Genomic DNA, 20545 nt, shown 5'->3' with positions numbered 1-20545 from the left:
GCCCGCCCGCGGCTCCCCAGCCCCAGGCCGGGAGGTAGGAAGGCGCCGGCGGGAGTCGGGGATCCTGCTTTGGGGTGTGTGAGTTGGGGTAGGAAGTTACGCGTTGTGAGGTGAAGTGTGTGACAGAGGTCATCTCTGAACTGTTTTCCACGCTCTTTTTGCCTGGGGGCCCGAGTGTGCGCTCATGACCGAGCCTGAGCGTGGACTTGGCGCGTTAGCCGGAGTCAGGGTGCTCGCTGATGCGTCTGAGTTTGGGAGCGTGCGCGCGGGAGTAGGTGAGGGACGGGGACCCTGGCCGGGCTGTGGTGTTGGGGGGTAGGTGTCTCCGGCCGTGTCAGTTTGGAGAAGGACTCCATGTGTGTTTCTGACCAAATCGGTTTGCGTGTGTGATTTGTGGACGTCTGGTTCTCCTTAGGGAGAAACGAAGGCCTCCAGGGTGGCAGAAGGAGGGCTACGGGTCTTGCTGGATCTCCAGTCTTGTTTCTTCGGAGGCTTGGGGCCTGGAGCGGGAAATTACGGAGGACCTTTCTTACCCGACTCCTCCGTCTCTTTGTCTGGCCACATGGGGGAGGGCTGGGCTGGGATTTTGACCTACAGGGGTCCTGTACGCCGCAACGTCACTGGGCTCGGCCTGGGGTCTTTGTCTGCCTTGGCTCCGGGTCCAGGGTCCGAGGGAGGAGGGGGATGGGGGCCTGGACTCCGAGGTCCTGGTAAAGCTGTGGAAGACATGGATCCTCCAGGGAGGCGGGATCTGAGTGTGTTGGAAAAGTTTTCCCTGTTCCCGGCCTCCGGAAAGTCACTGGGAACTTGAGTTGGATCAGAGCCCACGGAGCGGGGGGAGGGGCGGGCGGGGGCGGGGCCGGGGCCAGTGGGGAGGTGCCTCCGCCGGCCAGCCCCACCCCTGATGGGGGTTGTGGGAAGCTGGGGGAGGGGAGACTTGGGCCCTTTGTTCCGGCTCTCCTGATGGCAGGGCGCCCCTACCTTCCAGCCTGGGGTTCTGTGGGTGCCCCTGCTCCCCACCTTGGGGTTCTGTGGGTTTTTCCTGGTCTTGGGCTCGGTTTCTGCCCTGAGTCTTCGTTCCCTTTTCTCAAGGTTTCTCTCTCCCTTTCTGGGTCTGTGTACTCCTGTCTCTCTGGGTCTCTGTCCCTCTCTCTCTAGATCTCCCCTCAGCTTTACTTGGGCCTTTCCCCTCCTCCTTCTTTCCTGGCAGCTGCTGCTTACATCCCAGCCACCTGCTCTTGGGGTGGGACTGGGAAGCTTTCACCCACACCCTCCTTCCCTGCAACTAGCCCCTGACTCCTGTATTAAAACCGGTGATCCATACCCAAAGTTTCAGCCCTCATGAGTCCTAGGTATTACTCTGGGATATTCAAGACTTTATCACAATCCAAGTTCCCCTGGAAAATCAGAGAACACTCCCTTCCTAAGCTTCCCCAGAAACCCAGCCCCTTTCTCCTCCAGCCTTCCTGCTTTCCTCAGACCCAGGAGTTAAGCCTTCGAACACCCTCCTCCCTCAGACTCAGGAATCCAGGCCCTCAGACCCAGGAGTCCAGGCCCCCATCCCCTCCTCCCTCAGAACCAGGACTTGAGGAGTCCAGGCCCCCATCCCCTCCTCCCTCAGAAGCAGGACTTGGGACTCCCAGCTGTCATAGCTTTGAGTCCCTGTGGGTTGGTTGGGGGAAGGGTGCTGATCTCTGTGTTCCTTCAGGCCCAGATGGGGGAACCCCGGGCTGGGGCCCCCCTGGATGATGGCAGCGGCTGGACAGGCAGTGAGGAAGGCAGTGAGGAGGGCACTGGAGGCAGTGAGGGGGCTGGGGGAGATGGTGGCCCAGATGCAGAGGGTGTCTGGAGCCCAGACATTGAGCAGAGCTTTCAGGAGGCCCTGGCCATCTACCCACCCTGTGGCCGCCGGAAAATCATCCTGTCTGATGAAGGCAAGATGTATGGTGAGTCCATCCCTGTCTTTTGCCCTATCCCCCCACTGATGGTAATAATGATAATAACAATTTATGGAGCTCTGAGTGCAGTTCCCATGAAAATACATTGTATCCTCACAATGACTCTGAGGTAGGAGCTAGCAGCACCATTGGTACCAATGAGGAAACTGAGGCACAGAAAGGTTAAGTGATTTGCCTAAAGTCATAGAGTTAGTGTGTGATGGAGCTGGGATTTTCACCCAGGCAGTCTGGCTCCCATTTAGCTGAGGAGACCCACAGCACAGCTTGCTGAAGCCCTTTGGGGATTATTGCTGCTCTCTTCTTCCCTGGTATCCTCTCTGTTGGGAAGTTCTGCTGAAGGTCTAACTCTGTTCCATCTTTGACTCTTCAGGTCGGAATGAACTGATTGCCCGCTACATCAAGCTGAGAACGGGGAAGACCCGAACTCGCAAACAGGTCTCAGGACTGACTTGTGGGCTTCTGTCTGGGATGGGCTTGTCTTCTTAAGGCCATCCTAGTACGGGCAGGCTCAGATTCAAGGAGGACCTGGTTCATGTGCTTTTGTCTGTCTTCTTGGCATGTCTGTTAGTAGGTTCTAACTATGCCTATTTTGGGATAGAACCAGGGAGTCAGAGACCAAAAGAGCCAAAAAGGGAAGGATGGGAAAGAGGAAGGAGGCCTGGCTTTGCTGGGTATGGGGAAGATCAGTGATGTTAGTGAGTTCCTGGAAAGAATGGCCTTTATGGACACATCTGTGTTCGGATGCTCCTGAGGTGGTTAGCATGTTCTGTGTGTTTGTCATCTTTCATGTTCTAGCAGCTCCATGGGGCACCTGGAGGGAGGGAAGAGATAGTGGACACAAGGGGAAGGTGGCTGTGGCTTGAATCTGCTTTTTCATTGCTTCCTCCAGGTCTCTAGTCACATCCAGGTTTTAGCTCGAAGGAAATCGAGGGAAATCCAGTCCAAGTTGAAGGTAGGGACCACGACAGACACCCTGAGAAGGGGACAGAAACCCAGAGAGAGGGGGACCAGGGTTTGGGGACCTCCGTAGATGGAGCAGGGGTGGGGATGTTGTATCCAGACACCCAAGGTCAGTGACCCAGCAAGGGGGGTGCATAAAGACCCATAGGAAGGGGGGTGACTGAGATCCTGGATAGGGAGAGATCTATACAGAGAGAGAGATGGAGATTTAACTTAGGACAGGTAAGAAGGATGGGCCACCAAGCCTCTCCCTTGGCTACTGTTGTCATCTCCCTCCTGTCCCTCCTTTTGCTTTTCCTGATGGTCTCATTTAATTTTCCCTCTTGTTCTATGAGGATTCCCTCTTTGTCTCTTCTGGTACATCTTCCCATTTCCCAGCACCCATGTGGCCCGTCTGCTCTTTTTGGGCCCAGAAGTCTTCATTTCCTGTCAGAGATTTTCACATCCATTTTCTTTTCTTCTTCCTCTGGATTTCCTCTTCCCTCTTGGCCTGAGACCCTTATTTTCTGCCCTACTGCGTGTGAAGTCTTTTCTACCTCTTCTTTTGGACTTGGGGACAATTACTCCCTATCCCTTTTTGTACCTGGAAGCCTTCTCTTCCTTTCTCTCTAGGTCTAAAGGGCACTTCCAGTGTTTCCTGGGTCTTCTCTGTTCCCTCTCTGTCCTGTCTGGACTAAGAAATGTTCACCTCCTCGTCACTCTGGCTCTGAAATTCTCATTTCCTGTAGCCTGGGCATCTGGAAACCTCCATTTCCTGCTCTTTCTTGACCTAGAAACCCTCATTACTGCCTTTTATTCTGGGCATGGAAACCCCTTTTCCTCTCTAGGGCTGGCCACCTTTACATCCTGTTCCATATTCATCCCTTGCTCCCCCTTAGCCCTATTGCTCAGCTTGGGGTGGCTGGGCTGTGTGGGCTGGCAGGGCAGGGAGGTGGTGGGGGAGTCCAGGCCTCACTTCCTAAGTCATGTTTTCTTTCCTTCTTTGGCACGCTCGCCACGCCCTTGTGCAGGCCTTGAATGTGGTAAGTCCCTCTGCCTGTCCTCCCACCCACTCTTACCCAGACAACTGCCCCATCCCTGAGGAGGTCATAGTGAGAGGGAGTTCAGCCACCCCCAGCCCTTTACATTGACTCCCCAACTCTGCACCTCCCCATCCTTGTCCAGCCCTGTCATTGTCCCACTTTTGCTGTAATGACTGGGACTCCCCATTGACATGGACCTCCAACTTTTCCTCCAGGATCAGGTTTCTAAGGACAAGGCTTTCCAGACGATGGCTACCATGTCCTCGGCCCAACTCATCTCGGCACCTTCCTTGCAGGCCAAATTGGGTCCTGCTGGTCCTCAGGTGGCCTGGGTTGGGGATTGTGGGGTTTGGGGGTGGAAGGATGGGGCTGCAGTTGCCAAGAGGGAACTGACTGACCCCCCTGCTTTGTCTCTTTTCTAGGCCTCTGAGCTTTTCCAGTTTTGGTCAGGGGGCTCTGGGCCCCCCTGGAATGTTCCAGAGTGAGTACTTTGTATCCTGGCTCAGCACGTGCCAACCACCCCCATGTTCCCACACAGACCTTTCTCAACCTACCTTCTAGCTCCCAACTCCCTTTTGAACAGATTCTGGAGCCAGGCTATGTGGATTTGAATTCTAGCTCTGCCCTTTGCTGGTTATGGGCCTTTGGGTAGGTAACTTCAACACTCAGAGCCTCAGTTTCCTCATCTCTAAAATGGGGATAATAATAGTACCTTCCTCACAGTGTTGTTGGAATAAATGAGTTTAACACATGTACAATGATTAGGATAAGACCTGGCAATGATTCCTGATAAGTGCCCAGGAATAGTTCTGAGCTGGGATAGTGAGGAAGGGACAGGGCAGTGTCAGGAATAGGAGGGACAGGGCTAGGGCCTGCTGTGCTGAGAAGGAGGGAGGAGGCAAGGACAACACCTGGGGTCTGGTTCATGGCTGTAGTTGGTGCGATCCCCAGGGGAGGAATGAGTTTGAGGGTGAAATGAGCTCAGCGTGGGACTTGATAAGTAGGAAAGGCCTGGATGATGTCCATAGGGATAATGGCCTCCCAGTGGGGTTGTATGGGCCCCAGAGGCTCATGGGAAAGGCAGTTATAGGTCCAGAATGTCATGAATCTCTATAGGCCCAAAGGCTCCTGGGAGGGATGAGTGGAGTCCCAGAGGCTCATGGAAAGGCTCATTCTCATCGGAGTGAGGTGGTTCTTGGGCATGAGGGTACAGCAGGGGTTATTATCTTTTCTCAGACTCAGAAGGAAGAAAATGGATCCCAGAGGCTCATGGCAGTATCTTTTTCAGCTCTGAGAGAGCACTGAGGGGTGACAGGATGTGTTTCTAGCCTAGAAGAATGGAAGTGAGCCCTAGAGGCTCATGGGGAGTGCATTTTTCAGCCCAGAGAGGAGCAAATGGATCCAGGCTGGGCATGGGTAGGGTAGTGCGGCCACAGGGTGAGGCCGGAGTATTGAGGGTGTTGCCAGAGAAAGTGAAGTGACAGGCTGTGAGATCCAGACTAAGAGAGAAGAAAGTTCACTGGGAGCTGCTGGATGGGGACACAGGAAAGCATCAGAACAAGTCCCAGGGGCTGAAGGAACTGCAGGTTCACAGGGGAGAGGTTGGAGCTGGAAGGAGGGGCAGTTTGGCAAGAACTGCACCAAGTTCTGGGGTCCCTGCTTTAATGGAGTTTCTAGTCAACTGGGGGAGACAAATGTTAATTAAAACATCACCTGCATGAACACAAAATTGAAGAGTATGTGAAGTGCTGTGAAGAACCACAACAGGTTCTGGGGTGGGAAAGAAAGTTCTAGGGGTTTCTCTGAGGAGGTAACATTGAAGGCTGAATAAGACTAAGCCAGGTGAAGAAGGGGATGGGAATATTTTAGGCAGAGAAAACAGCATGTGACAAGTCCCTGAGGTAGGAAAATTTGGTGAGTTACATATAGCAAGAGAAGGACAGTATTAAGCAATTGGCCAGACAAATATTTATTGAGTGCCTACTAACTTGGTTTAGAGACTCAGCAGTGAACAAGATAGAATATCTGCCTTTATGGAGCTTTATACTTGGGGAGAGGAGGAGACAGACAATAAATATGTAAACAAATGAATAAGAATTAAGAAGAAGAGGAATAAATATGAGAAATAAAGCTGGAGGTATGAGCTCTATATTACACAGGGCTCAGGAAAGGCCTCTGAGGAGGTGGCATTTGAACAGTGGCCCTGGTAACAAGATGATGTCAAATGAGTATTGGAGTTTAGATATCAGAATTGGGATAGCAAGGACTAGGAAAGAGCCCCTAGGAATCAGAGTCTGAATGTCACTGGAGTTTCTTTCTGATCTTGGTCTTTGACTCTTGACCTCTTTCCTGACCTCTTACCCCATGTCCTGTCCCCATGACCTCTGACCTTTAAGTTTCCTTACCATCATCTCCTGGGCTACCTCTGGTCCTCTAGAGCTGTCTGATACTATAGCCGCCAGCCACATGCAGCTGTTTAAATTAAAATTTGTTAAAATGAAATAAAAGTTCAGTTCCTCGGACACACTAGCCACACTAGTGCTCACTAGTCACCTGTCATGTGCTTAGTAGCCATGTGGCCAGTGGCTACTGCATTGGACAGTGCAGATGTGGAACACTTCCAACACATAGAAAGTTCTGTTGGGCAACACTGCCCCCCCATCCCGACCTTTGGCCTGATGTCCCATCTCCTGATTGCTGGTCATTTTCTTTACACCCTCCTGACACTTTGGCCTCTTCTTTCTACAAATTCCCCATCTTCTGTGTCTTTTCCCCACCTCCCAAGACCTGGTTTCTCTTCTCTTTCTGCCATTTTGTGAGAAGTACTGAAATGTCATCATCAAGATCATGGGCTTTGTGGTTGGGACTCACCCAGGTTCAAGTTCAGGCTCCACTGCACCCCAGGTGAGTGACTTTGGGTAGGTCAGTCAACTTTTCTGTGCCTCAATCTCCTCATTTGTAAAATGAGAAGAGTATTAATTGCAACTACCTCATAGGCTGTGAGGCTTCATTGAGATCATGCTCACAATGTGCTAGCACAGGGTCCAGCTTGTTGTGACCCCTCAGGAAACATTAGCTGGTACAGTTAGCAACTTTCCACCTTGCTGACCCCTGACTTCCTTTCTCCCTCAGCGTGAAGCCATTCACACAGACACCGTTCTCCTTGTCACTGACTCCCCCATCTACTGACCTCCCAGGTAAGAAAGAGCGTACTGTCCGGCCTCCCCTGTCTTCCCTCTCCTTGACCCTAACTGCCTTCCCTTCCATTAATCAGGCAGCACATTCTTACTGAGGCCCAGCTCTGAGTCAGGGTGTGTGTGTGGCATGGAAAGATAACCATTGCAGAATTTGTAATAGTTAAGAGCATGGCTTCTGAAGCCAGACACAGCGGGTTTGTGTTTTGCCACTTGCTAGCTTATGAGACATTAGGAAGCGTAATAGTCAAGATTCTTTCAGTCACAAGTGATAGAAACCCAAATCAAGATAGCTGAAGCAAGAGAGAAGAATAAGATGAATTTATTGGTTCAAGTAACTGAGAGTCTATGATATGGCTTCAGGAATGGCTTGATCAAGGGGCTCAAATGGTAGCAGCATTGGGACTGGCTTTGATCTGCTTTCCTGTGTGGTGGCTTCATTCCCAGTCAGACTGCCCACTTGGCAGCAAAGATGGCTTCCAGAAGTTCATGCTCCTGCTGATGTGGCCCTAAGAACTCACATTGGTGAAAGAAGGGGAGTCCCTATCTCTTTCAAGTTCCACAGATTCACCAATTAGGAATACTTTTGGTTGCAAGTGACAGACTACCCAAATTAATAGTGCCATAAATAGTGAAGGCTTTAACAATTCCACATAACAAAAAGTCTGGAAGTGGGCTGCTCCTGTGCTGGCTCAGCAATATCAGGACTAGAATCTCTATAGTTCCCTTAGCCTCTGTCTTATTGTCCCAAGATGGCTGTTGCAACTCCAGCCATCATGTCCTAAGTGGCACTTGGCCAGGGCCAAAAACTTTCTCCTCCCAAAGTTCTGTCTTTTTTATTCAGGAAGAAACTCCTTCCCAGGAGCCCCCCAGCAGATTTCCCCTAACGTCTCATTGGCCAGGACTGTGTCACTTGGCCACCTCTAGCTGCAAGGGAGGCTGGGAAAGTGAGTATTTAGCTTTTTCAGCTTCTAAGTGGAGGCAGGCAAGAGAGAACAGTGCCTGATATATTTAATAAATGATAGCAATTTTTATTGTTCTTCTCTCTCTAGGGTACGAACCCCCTCAAGCCCTCTCACCCCTGCCCCCACCTGCCCCATCACCCCCAGCCTGGCAGGCTCGGGCCCTGGGCACTGCCCGGTTGCAACTGGTGGAGTTCTCGGCCTTTGTGGAACTGCCGGATGCAGTTGACTCTGTGAGTGAAATTTTGAGATAGTTACTGGGGGCTTCTGTAATGTAGAGGGTGTTAAGGAGGGAAGGTATAAAGCAGTGTTTCTCAGACTTTAGCATGTATCAGAATCTCTGGAGGGCTTGTTAAAATATATTGCTGGGCCCCATCCGCAGAATTTCTAATTCATTAGATCTGATGTGGGGCTTAAGAATTTGCATTTCTAACAAGCTCCCAGGTGATGCTGATGTGGCTGGTCTGAGGACCACACTTTGAGAACTACTAGCATAAAGGAACTGGAAGGTCATAGCGTCACAGACTGGGAAGGTCAGAGAAATTCTCCAGGACATTGTTTGTTCATTCATTCATCAAACGTGTTTTAGTTCCTACTGTCTTCCAGGCTTTGTAATGCATAATAGGAACTTGGAAAAGTAGATCTTATTTCTGGGCTCAAGCTTCTCCTGGGCTAGTATGGAGACAGATGCTGACAAGAAACAACTCCCAACTGTCAGGGGAACTGAACACCATAGAAAATTTTTACTCATGTCACATTCCAATGTGGGTGTTCATCAGGAGCCTTCCACACAGTGATTTAGGGGTCCAGGCTCCTTCCATTTTTTAGCTCTGCTATTCTCTAGGGCTTCAGAATCTGCTCTTGGATTCTTTGCATCTGGCTGGCAGATGGAGGAAGGGAGAGAGTCAAGATAGTTCAGGAGGTTTTATGGGGCTCGCTTGCAAATGGCAACTATTAGGTCTACTTACATCCCATTGGCCAGAACTTAGTCATGTGGTCACACCTAACTGCAAAGGAGCCTGGGAAATGTAGTTTAGCGGTATAAATGGAAACAGGACTTGTGAACACATAGCAGTCTCAGCCATACCACATAAGCTCTAATTAAAACACTAATAACTGGGGCCGAGCCCGTGGCGCACTTGGTAGAGTGCTGCGCTGGCAGCGCGGCGACGCTCCCGCTGCGGGTTCGGATCCTATATAGGACTGACCGGTGTACTCACTGGCTGAGTGCCGGTCACGAAAAAAAAAAAAAAACAAAAAAAAAAACACTAATAACTGTATATGGTGATCCTGGTAAAACTCAAGTCAAATGAGGTTAAAACCCTCCCATCCCAGTTGGAGCAAAAGCTAAAGTCCTTTCAGTTGCCCACAAGGCTCTGCATGATCTGACCCTCATTCCCACTCTGCCTTCACCTCCCACCCTCTCACCCTTGCTCACTCTGCTCCAGCCACACTGACCTCCTTGCTCTTTCTCAGACAGGCCAGGCCCACTCCTGCCTCAGGGCCTTGGTACCTGTTGTTCCTGCTTCCTGGAATGTGCTTTCCCCAGATATCCCCATGCCTCACTCTCTCCATTCATTCAGACCTTTGCTTGATTATCTTCTCAAATAGGCTTTCCCAAACCACCTTATGGAAAATACCAGCCACCATCACTTTTGATCCCCTTACTATACTTTATTATGATTTTCCTCACAGCATACGTCACTCACTGAAATTTATATTTTCTGTGGGTTGACTATTATATTTTCTGTCTCTGCCAGTAGACTGTGAGGTCAGGGACTTTGTCTTGTAGCCTCGGGACCCAGTATAGTGCCTGCATAGAGTAGCTCTTTTGATAGATGTCTGTTGAATAATGAGTATGTGTTGGGGTAGGGGAAGCTCAAGTTTCTGTGGGTGTATAGAGGATTAATTCTGCCTGGGGAGTCAGTAAAAGCTTCCTTGAGATGATAATGTTTGATTTTGGCTTTGAGGGTTATATAGGAGTTTTCCATTTGCAGAATTGGATGTTCCAGGTATAGAGATGGGCAGAGCATGAAGTTTTCAGGGAAACAAATAATAGAATATGGTGGGAGCTGGTGAGGCTGCAGATAGGTGGGCAGGTGCTGGTTCTGAAGGAGATGGCATTACCAATCTGAGGGACCAAGACTTTCTCCTCAGGGTGATGGGGTAGAGAGATTCCATTTGATTGTGATCAAGGGAGGCTTCCAGGAAGAGGCAGATTTGAATGAACTTTGGCCTGGGAAGATAGACAGAATATTTGTATTGGAGGAAAAGATGGGAAGGACTTTAGGGTATGGAAGAAGTCAAGACAAGAAGTCATGAGAATGGGGACAGATAGGGAGTCTTGGATGTAGGCTGTATGTATTCCCTTCCATCCATCCATTGAACATTCATGAGCACCTGTTCTGTACAGGGCCAGATTGAGGGGGTGTGGGCTTTGTCCTGGGGGTACTGGGGAGCCACAGGAGGACTATCAGCAGCAGAGGGCCAGGGTCAGTTTTGGAGACATGTGAGTGATGAACTAGAGAGGAGAGGTTTGACGCTGGGAAGCCAGGGAAGAGGCTGGGACAAGGTGAGAGAGAAAGAGGCCTGAGCTGAGGCTGGGGCAGTGGGAATGGAAAAGAGGGGATAGGGCAAAGAGTTGGGGACTGTGGGAGTGGAGGGGCAGAAGGGAGTGTGGACAGTGCCTCAGGGTCAGGTCCAGTGCTGTTTGGAGTGTAAACAACTCACTGGGGCTGTGCGGATGGTGACAGGTATGGGAGATGGGCTTAGGCAGTGAGGGTTGGGGGTCCAGCCCACCTCCCATTTCTCACCCATGGCTAACCTTCCTCAGTACCAGAGGCACCTGTTCGTACACATCAGCCAGCACTGCCCCAGCCCTGGAGCACCCCCACTTGAGAGTGTGGATGTCCGGCAGATCTATGATAAATTCCCTGAGAAAAAGGGTGGTCTGCGGGAGCTGTATGATCGTGGGCCTCCCCACGCCTTTTTCCTGGTCAAGTTCTGGGTAAGTTCCTGAAGCAAAACAAAAAGTGCTCATAAAAAATAAAAGTGCTCATACCATCACATGGTATCCCAGCTAAGTCCTCTGGCTCTACGGGAGATAGTCTCAAGACCTACCAAATCAGCTTGGGCCTCACCAGTCAGTCCTCATGGCTTGGAGTGTCAGCCTCCTTTGCAACAAGGACCACGAGAATTCTGGCTCCCAGGCAGGATGGAGGCACTTGGGCTTCCCCAGATCCCACTAGACTTTGCCATACCCAGTCTTGTGACTAATATGACCCTGGGGATTGGCTTGCCATGTTTCAGGCTTTCTCATGCCCCACCTGACCACGCCAAGCCTTGTTGCTAAGGAATGGCCCCTTCTCCCTAGCCAATAGAGTCATGGAAAGTTCCTTTTTCTAAAGAGGGATCTAAGGCTTTTCTAGATTCCACCACAGCCTGTTGCTAGAGAATGTCTGGCCTTGAGGAAGTCATTGAAGGATCTGGTGAATGGCTTTGTAAAGGCCTGTATTTATTTAACAATCATTTACTGAGCACTTGCTATATACAGACTTGATACCATGTGGTATATATATAATTGTGACTAAGAGGGATCTCAGTCATATTGGGTCTTTCTCAGGCCTATTTGGTTTGGTGTCCAGAAAAATGACTGATGCTATAGGGGCTCAATGCACATTAAGTTAATGTTTAGGGGGTATTAATTCTGTGGTAACCAGGGCGTTGGAGGCATCTAGTCTCTGAAAAGGAAGCCTACTGGGGTTTGAACTTTACTGGTCTTGCTGGGTGTGCAGCTATCATGGTTATAAAGCTTTCTGGCATGTGAAGTGGTGGCTTGAGATGGCTCTAGGGATGTGCTGCTGAGGTCTGAGGCATTGTTAGGGCTGAAGACAGTTGTCACCAGGTCTCAGGTCTGGAGAAGGAAGCCTAGTTTCTGAAAGGGCCCAAAGAAGCAGCTGGTAAGTCCTTTGATTTTGCCAGGCTATGTAAAGTCTTGTTGCCAGAATGATGGATGGAGTCAGATCTCTGAGGACAGTGACCTGACAAAAGTGTTAGTGACTAAAATTAGAAAGAAGAGGTGTGCCTCTTGAGGTGATTCAGACCAAAGGTGTGATGAGGTCTTATGCTTCATTAGGCCCCACTTGGCCTAATGACACTCAGCCAATTGTATACACACTTGGCCACTAGGGTTTTGGAGGGGATCTGGCCTTTGAGAATTGGCTGAAAGGGCCAAGGAGAGTGTTCTAGAGAGGAGTCAGTCTTCCCCAGGCCCTGCCAGGCCCCATTGCTAAGGAGTAGCCTCTAGCTTTAGAAACCAGGTCCTTGAAGGGGTTGAACTCTTGAGTTGGGGACTTCAAGAGAAAAAAGTCGAATTCCAGGGCTCCTTTGGTGGGGGATTACTGGGGGGAGAGGGTCAGGACCACTTTGGGGACCCAGACTTCTCCAATACTGATGGAAGGGTGTGTCTTCTCCAGAAACCAGCCCATGGAGTGGTAGGTACTTTGAAAGCTGAGAGGTGGGCAAATGCAGAACAATGGGGGAAACCAGGCCATGGGGCAGAGTCCTCACTGTTTATAAGGGACATCCCTTCTTACTCACCTGTGCCTCCCTATCTCCCAGGCGGACCTAAACTGGGGCCCAAGTGGTGAGGAGGTGGGGGTCGGCAGCAGCAGCAGCAGCAGTGGCTTTTATGGAGTGAGCAGCCAGTACGAAAGCCTGGAGCACATGACCCTCACCTGTTCCTCCAAGGTCTGCTCCTTTGGCAAGCAAGTGGTGGAGAAGGTGGAGGTGAGGCTGGAGGGGTGAAGCTCTGGGCGGTGAGTGCCCAGCCACCAACCACTCTGGAGATGCAGAATGGATCCAGAGCTGTGATGGCTCAGGCATTTGGGGGTGTGCATAATGGGAAGGTCCCAGCTTCTTTTGGGGGTTTAGTGTCTGGGTTTGGAGCTAATAGGGAGTTCAAAAGTCACAAGTAGGGTCACTTTGAGAGTTGAAAGGTAATGTGTAGATTTAGAGTCCATAAGATTCAGAAGGTTTTTATGGATATGGAGGAGTTCATAGGGTAAGGAGGTTCAGAAGTCACACTTAAGGGTTGCTGGGGATTTGAGGGGTCTTAAGTTAAAAGGTCACATAGGGATGTTATGGAGGGGTCTTTGGAGGAGGGTTTGGAGGGTATGTGAGGGCCTGGAGGTCAGAGGAGTTCAGAGGTCATCGAGGGTTCAGAGTATCACTTTGAGGGGCTGGAGGGGTTCCTGGTCTGCAGGCTCAGAAATCCTGAACTAGATATCTGAGGGGTCAGGGCCTCATCTCTGATCACTGGGTGGGATGATGGCAGCATGAAAGAGTGGCATCTGAGAGGCAGGGGGTGGAGTTTGGTTCCTGGGGTGACCCATGTGTCTCTCTCAGCCACTGTCCTCCCCATTCCCTGTCCCCTGGTTCAGACGGAGCGTGCCCAGATGGAGGACGGGAGGTTTGTGTACCGACTGCTGCGCTCGCCCATGTGTGAGTACTTGGTGAATTTCTTGCACAAGCTGCGGCAGCTGCCTGAGCGATACATGATGAACAGCGTCCTTGAGAACTTCACCATCCTCCAGGTGACATGCTGGGGCGAGGCTGGACAGGAGCCCTGATGTGGGGGGAGTGCCCTCAGTCTAGGGGACCCCTTTACCCATGGAACTGACACGGTGGGGGCCCCACTGTGAGCCCTCAGCCTGTGGCTCTTTTAACCAGGAATTGATGTGGTAGGGACTTCATTGCACTCTCACATAAGGGGATCCCTCTTTCACTGGGGAAGCTGATATGAGGATGCCTCGAGGCAGATCCCCAACTTCCTAGGGAACCTCTCCTTAGCTCAGAGAACATGATACAGTTGGAGCCCCTTTAACTTTGAGGAATGTGCTGAGGTAGAGACCCATGACTGGGGAACCTGATGTGATGGTACTCCTTTTACCTGTGACATGGTAGGGACCCCTTCTACCTAGGAAGTGTGATGTAGTGGGGACCTCATTGACCCTGAGACATCATACACTATCTAATACCTTCAGTTTAGTGTAAGTAACCCTCATTGCCCAGGGAATCTGACATGTTGGATATCCCTTTTGCTTGGGAACATGACATGGCAGGAACCCCTTTCCTGGGAAGTGGAAAAGAGGCCTGCTGGGTGTCCCATGATAGCTTGGGGCGGGCACAATGGTCCCTGCCCTCCCTTCCAAGCATAAGCCCCTTTTTCTGGCCTCCCTGGCAGGTGGTGACAAACAGAGATACCCAGGAATTGCTGCTCTGCACCGCCTATGTCTTCGAGGTCTCCACCAGTGAGCGTGGGGCCCAGCATCACATTTACCGCCTGGTCAGGGACTGAAGGGGGACCCCAAAACTGGCTAACCCCAGAACACTCTTCTCCCAGGAAGGAGCCTTCAGCTCTCCTCATGCTTCTTATTTGAGGAGAGGGCTGACATGAAAAGGGAATGAACTCACAAGCCTAAGCAACTGGGGCTGATCCCTGTTAGAAGGGACCCCAAAACATGGTTGGTGAGACGAATGGGCTGGGACTGAAGAAAGGATAGATCTTGATAGTGGGAGCTCACAGGGGATGTCTGAAAGGATTTATCACTCCAGACCATCAGGGATTGGGGACAGGAGTGAGACAACCCCCAGGTACAGCACTGGCTTAGCCTCTGACAGCCCTTCTGGACGTTTTGGAGGGCCCTAGTCACACATCGGCCTTTACTACTTCCTGTTTCCAGTTGCCTCTACCCTCCCATCCTCCATGTGATCAACCCTTTCTGTGCAGGAGCAGAGCCAGGTGGGCCCTGGACTTTTTTTTTTTAATATAACGAGATATTTATAAGTGGGTGTTAGGGTTGTGACTTTGTTTCACCTGGGCAAGCAGTGGGGTGAGGCTTTCTGGTCTCGTTCCTCCTTCTAAGTGAGTCGTGGGCTAGACTTTGCTGCCTCCATCCCCCTCCCAAAATGGGTTGGTTTGTATTCTCACAGAAGATAAAGCTATTTTACCAAAGTTCAGGAAATTTATTTGAGGTTTAGGCGAAAGATAATCTTGTGGGAGGTGGCAGGCCAGAAGATGAGGCAAGGAAACGAAGCCCCGGGGGAGAGGCACGGCAACGGGGCCTGCAGACACCTGGGTCCCCAGGGGAGTGAGGACGCCCAACGCCTGAGGCGAGCTGGGGATTAAACAAATATTTACAGGCGGCAGGGAAGTGCCAGGGCGCGTCAAAGGGTCGGGGCGGGGCCTAGCGGTATCGAGCGAGTCGGTCGTAGACGTAGTCCAGGTTTCTGCACAGGAATATCGACAGCGTCATGAAGCCGAGCTACAGGGAAAGGAGACGCCGTCAGAAAGGTCGAAGGGGCGGCGGCGATGCGTGCGGGGTAATGGGAGCCCCAGAAAAGTGAGGGGGCGGGCCCGGGGAAGTACCGGTGGGCAGGGCCACGGGAGTGGGCAGGCCTGGGCGGGGCTAGGGGAGACCTGAGAAGTGGCGGGCTAATGAGGCGCGCACAGCTGGAAGAGGATGGGGCAGGAGAATCCCTGCTGCAGTAAGTCGAGATAGAGCCTGACAAAGAGTAAGGTTGGAAGGAAGCAAGCCTAGAGTCCTTTATTCTGGAAGCTCATCTGTGTCCCCCACCGTCTTGGCCTCTAATTCCGCCTCGGCCTCCACTTCTGCACTTGTGCTCCCGGTCTCGGGCTGCACCTCATCCTGATCCCAAAGAGACCAGGGCCCCAGGGCCATGGGCAGCTTGCCCTGCGGGGCCTTCTCCCCCCAGCTGGGGTAAGCTCCCGCCATGCCGCATCCACCCCACGGACTGCTGCTACGCCCGCTGCTGCTGAGGGCGCCATAGCGCCCGCCGCCACTGTCAGCGCTCTGGCCGGGGCCGGGTCTCGAACCGTCAGCACCCGGTACTTGCGGCTGTGTTTCCCGGCGGAGCGTCCTGCGCTGTAGCTGCAGGCTCAGTACCATGACACCCACCTGCAGGGAAAGGGGAGGGATACTGCCAATAGCAGGAGTCTGCGTACGGCCAACCAGGGCTCGCAGAAGCTAGGTCTCCTTCATTCTGTTCAAGTGGAGCTACGGGAGGGCCGGGATGCGAGGATGTGCGACGAAGGGCGGGGCCATCTAGGGATTATAAAGCCAATCGCGAATGGGGGCGGGGCCAGATCACCTCGAACAGACTGATTCCCAGACAAACTCCCACAATGGAAATGAGGTTGTTGTGCAGCCACTTCTGAAGGCTCTGCGCGCAGCCCTGGGGGTGCAGGGAAAGATTAAAGGTAGGATTCTTTCTAGGATTTGCCCTCAAGCCCAAACCGCGCGTTCTCAGCCCAGCCGTCGCCTCTCTTTTCAGGCACCGATCCCCTCCCCTAGTTAACCAGGGTTCTCTAGTCTCTGCGCCTTCGCCTCACCTCTTCCGAGCTTTGCCACTCTTCAAACATCAGTGTTCCAGATCCAGCCCGGCTTTTTCTTTAGGCCCCATCCTGAGCATAGGCCCCTCTCCTATAGAGCTCCGCCTCCTGTGGTACTGTTCCCTTCCTCGTAGCCCCACCCTTCTCGAAGACTCTGCGCATTTAATGAGGCCCCGCCTCCTGAAGGTCACGCTCCTCGCCTGCAGCCCAGCCCCTCCCGCAGGACCCGACTCACTAGAGCAGTTGCTGCTCTAAACCCCTCCCCACCTCGCGGTAGATGTGGCTTTTTGCAGAGACCACGCAGAGGTCTGTACTGGGTCCGGGCCGCGCCAGAGGTGAGAGCCGGCTGAGCTGGGGGAAGATCATCTTATCGAAGACTGCGGAGTCGTTGGCCGACGATGAGTTGTAGCAGGAGCAAGGCACACGGTGCGCCTCCGACTCGTTGCCTCTCAGGATGAGGACCTGGAACCAGTCCTGCGGAGAGTGCCAGCCGCAGCAGCGCAGCTGGGAGAGGGATACGAGTCAGAGGGACTGGGACTGGAGAGATGCAAGACGATGCTGGGGATCAGGGGACTAGGTGGTGGGTATGAGGTTATGGCCGGGAGCAGGGGGCTATGTGGTGGGTGCGGGGTGGAGGACGGTGGGCTAAGCTGGGGTCGCAATGAGATCAGAGGACATTATGGGAACATGAGGCAGGGAGAGACAGGAGTAACGGGGTGACGTGGAGCTGGGGGAGGAGCTGCAGCATCACCCTATGGACCGGAGACTGGGTGGGCGGTGAAATTCAGCCTTAGACGGGGGACAGGTGGATGGGAGTGCGGGGCCACGTGTGTGTCCAGGGAATGGAATGTCATCCGGGTCGGGGACCTGTGGGATCCAGAGTCACTACGGGGTAGGAAGCCGGGTCACGCTAAGGGGCTTTGGGCTGGGGACCGAGCCAAGTTGCAGCGGGGGCAGAATCTCATCGAGACGGAGGGCGGAGCCACGTCAGGGTCGAGGTACTGGGGCACGGTGGAGTTAGTCAGGTTATCATCTGGGGGCAGGACCACGTTAGGCATGGCAGGGGTTGGGATTCTTTAGAGTCCTGGAGTTGGGCCTGGGGCTACGTCAGGGAGGCGTCTCCTCGAAGCAGAGAGCCGAGGCACGTCAGAGTCTGGGAACTAGAGGACGGGTACCCGACAGAGTGGGGTGGGAGGCTCACGCACCTGGAACTGCACGTAGTCCCAACTCTCCTCGGCCACTGTGTCCTCTGGGTCGGCGTGGTAGTTTTGGATGGTCTTCTTTACGATGTCCTGCACGCTTCGCTCCACCTGAGAGGCCGCGAATGAGGCTGGGCCCTATCTGCCCTGCTCCAGCCCCTCCCAGGCTGTCTCAGCACCAAGGGGTCCTTGCGCATCTTTGTGTTGGCCTCAGTTCTCCAATGAATGATCAGCTATGTCTCTGTTCTTCAGACTCTCTGTGCCCGTTTTTACCATCTTTCTGTTTCTCCCACTATTTCTAGGGGTCAAGTCTCTATCTCTTCTTGAGGGGCTTCTGTTTCTCTGCATGTTCTTTCTCTTCTCTTTCCTGCGTGTTTACCTTTGGTTCTTTTTCTCTCTCTCCCTCCATCCCTGTCAGTGTGTCTTTTTTTTTTTTTTTTTAAATAAAGATGACCGGTAAGGGGATCTTAACCCTTGACTTGGTGTTGTCAGCACCACGCTCAGCCAGTGAGCGAACCGGCCATCCCTATATGGGATCCGAACTCGCGGCCTTGGTGTTATCAGCACCACACTCTCCCGAGTGAGCCACGGGCTGGCCCTCCTGTCAGTGTGTCTTTCTCTGACTCTGTATCTCTGTCTTTCTGTCCTCTTCTTCTCTCTTATTTCTCTTTGTCTATGTCAGCCCCTGTCTGCTTTGTTTTCATCACCCCCACCCTGGAGGGTGAAGTGCTGGTGGCCACAGCCAACTCACCCGGACCCGCTGAGTGGAGATAAGGATTCCCAGGGTGATCTGTGTGGCAAACAGGAGCAGCAGCATTCCAAAATACTGGGGGGCAGAATGAAGAGGTAAGGCTGACCCCTTCCCCAGGCCATTTTTGAGGTCTGGGCAGAGGTAGGGAACAGGAGTGGTCCTAGGGATGGAGATGGGGTGGGGCACTCACCAGGCTCAGAAGGCAGCGGAGCTCCTTGAGGGCCCCCACACAGCCCAGGAGGGCAAGGCCCATAGTGAGGATTCCTGAGACGGCCAGGACCTTGGACCAGATCTGCAGGGGCAGGAAGGATAAGCCTGGGAGAGGTGAGAAGCAGTGATGAATGCAATGTTCACAGCTGCAAGCAGCTCCATCCTACCTAGGCAGCCACCTAAGTGGGGAGGAGTATCTTGGGGGGCTCTCTCTGGGCTTCTGGCATCCCAGGTCTTTGCTTCTCTCTGAGACTCTGGCCCTGCCCCACCCTGAGTCTCTGTCTCTCTCCTTCTGAGTCTTTCTCCTCCTCTCTCTAGATCTCTGCCTCCTCTTTCTCTCTGCACCTCTATACCCCCTCAGCGCCCCATCTCTGTCCCTCTCTTTTGCTCGCATTCTTTCCTCCTTCAGCTTCTCACCCTCAATAGTTTGAGCCCCATCACTTGTTTTGTCACATTGGTGTGGTCATTTAAACCTCCCTGAGGCCTAGGGCGTAGCGACATCTATTTCCTAGGGTTGTTTTGAGAGACACATGGGAGCTGTGTTCAACCCAGTCCTCAACACAGGGCAAACACTTATAAAATATGAGCTGCTAGGATTTTGATGATTGCTCCATTATTATTTTCCCATTATTGTTATTAACGTTATTTTTGCTCTTCTACTTCCTTGCTGCGTGACACTCAGCAAGGGATTTCCCCTTGCTGAATCTCAGGAGGGTTTGTGGGAGGATCTGATGAACACCACAAGCAGCACAAAGTCTAACACATAGGAAGCGCTTGAGAAGTGGCTATCATTCTTTTTTTTTGGTGACTGGCTGATACGGGGAATCTGAACATTTGACCTTGGTGTTATAACACCATGCTCTAACTAACTGAGCTAACAGGCCAGTTTTATTGTTATTACTGGTATGCACAACCGCATTTGCCAGAGGAAGACACAGGCTCTGAGAGGCACAGCAATGGCGAGCAGTGGATCAGAGCCTGGGACCTGCCTAGGGAGTTAGGCACCGTGAGCCTCCTTGGAACAAGGGAGACCCCAGGAGGTCACTTGGGGGAAGGCTGAGTCTGTGTCTGCTCCAGGAAGGCCCTCCCCGGCTGCCCCAGCCCCCCTCACCCACAAAGGACACGAAGCTGGTCTTGTCGATGAGTATCCAGATGCCGAAGCAGAAAATAAGGCTGCCTAGGACCTGGGGAGAGGAGATGAGAATACGGTGGTGGGCAAAGGGAGATATAAGGTCTGGGGGCTGTGGCAGGGGCCGGGGCCCGGGCTGGGGAGCCATGAGGCAACTCACAAAGAAGAAGAGGTTGAAAACGAAGAGGAAGTACTTGATGAGGCTGAGGCAGCTCTCCTGGGCCGACATCTTCACCTAGAGGGGTGAGCAACCAGCTTGAGGGACCAGACAGAAGAGGTGTTGGCAGTGGGGAAGACAGGCAGAAAGACAGAGTTCGAGAGAGAAAGAGAGAGGGGGGGAAAGGAAGAACACAGAGAAAGAGGAAGTTCCATGGGTGGGGCCCCACCCCCTCCTTCACACGGGGTGACGCTCTGTCTCGTCCCTTTCTCCCTCACCTGCTCCACTGGGACACACACAAGTGGTACCTGAGGGGTCTTGGAATCTGCAGGCACCAAAGACACATGGGGCAGTCCCTCCCAGGTCTCCATGGCTCAGGCTGGGTGATCCACAGGGACTCCTGATCTACTTGCACCCATCTCTGGGCACTAGGACTCCAGGGCTGGGCCTGGACAGTAGCCGACCTCACAGACACTCTGACCTCATGGCCTGCTAAACTCTGACATTTCTGCATCCAGCTCTGTCCCCCCTTCCCTGTCCTAGGTCTCTGCCCCCTCTCTCTGGGTCTCTATCCACCTCACTCTGGGTCC

The 20545-nt window shown here is 52.6% G+C and overlaps 2 protein-coding genes across 4 annotated transcripts; one reads left to right on the top strand and one right to left on the bottom strand.

Annotated features, from left to right (window-relative positions):
- The first annotated feature begins 5 nt into the window (after positions 1 to 5).
- On the top strand, positions 6 to 15081 carry TEAD2 (TEA domain transcription factor 2). Of its 2 annotated transcripts, none has more exons than XM_063089646.1 (13): positions 6 to 34; positions 1709 to 1946; positions 2329 to 2393; positions 2848 to 2910; positions 3929 to 3940; positions 4156 to 4263; positions 4363 to 4421; positions 7073 to 7137; positions 8187 to 8329; positions 10930 to 11103; positions 12717 to 12884; positions 13538 to 13690; positions 14341 to 15081. In XM_063089646.1, the coding sequence occupies exons 2-13, from the start codon at positions 1715 to 1717 to the stop codon at positions 14452 to 14454; spliced, it is 1356 nt and encodes a 451-aa protein (XP_062945716.1). In that variant the 5' UTR covers positions 6 to 34; positions 1709 to 1714; the 3' UTR covers positions 14455 to 15081. The 2 variants fall into 2 exon arrangements, with proteins under 2 accessions (XP_062945716.1, XP_062945717.1); XM_063089647.1 differs by having other exon boundaries at positions 24 to 74.
- A 262-nt stretch (positions 15082 to 15343) lies between these two features.
- Positions 15344 to 20326, bottom strand: CD37 (CD37 molecule). 2 transcript variants are annotated; one of them, XM_063092182.1, is made up of 8 exons: positions 20264 to 20326; positions 19781 to 19853; positions 18650 to 18774; positions 18460 to 18534; positions 17715 to 17819; positions 16777 to 17013; positions 16269 to 16352; positions 15344 to 15421 (listed from the first exon to the last, which is right to left on the bottom strand). In XM_063092182.1, the coding sequence occupies exons 1-8, from the start codon at positions 20324 to 20326 to the stop codon at positions 15344 to 15346; spliced, it is 840 nt and encodes a 279-aa protein (XP_062948252.1). The 2 variants fall into 2 exon arrangements, with proteins under 2 accessions (XP_062948252.1, XP_062948251.1); XM_063092181.1 differs by lacking the exon at positions 20264 to 20326 and adding an exon at positions 19959 to 20027.
- Positions 20327 to 20545: the final 219 nt, after the last annotated feature.

The sequence above is a fragment of the Cynocephalus volans genome, chromosome 3 (assembly GCF_027409185.1).
Source record: "Cynocephalus volans isolate mCynVol1 chromosome 3, mCynVol1.pri, whole genome shotgun sequence".
Classification (NCBI taxonomy): Eukaryota; Metazoa; Chordata; class Mammalia; order Dermoptera; family Cynocephalidae; genus Cynocephalus; species Cynocephalus volans.
The sequence above is the reverse complement of the archived record's forward strand: the minus strand, read 5'-3'. Positions and strand labels throughout refer to the sequence as shown.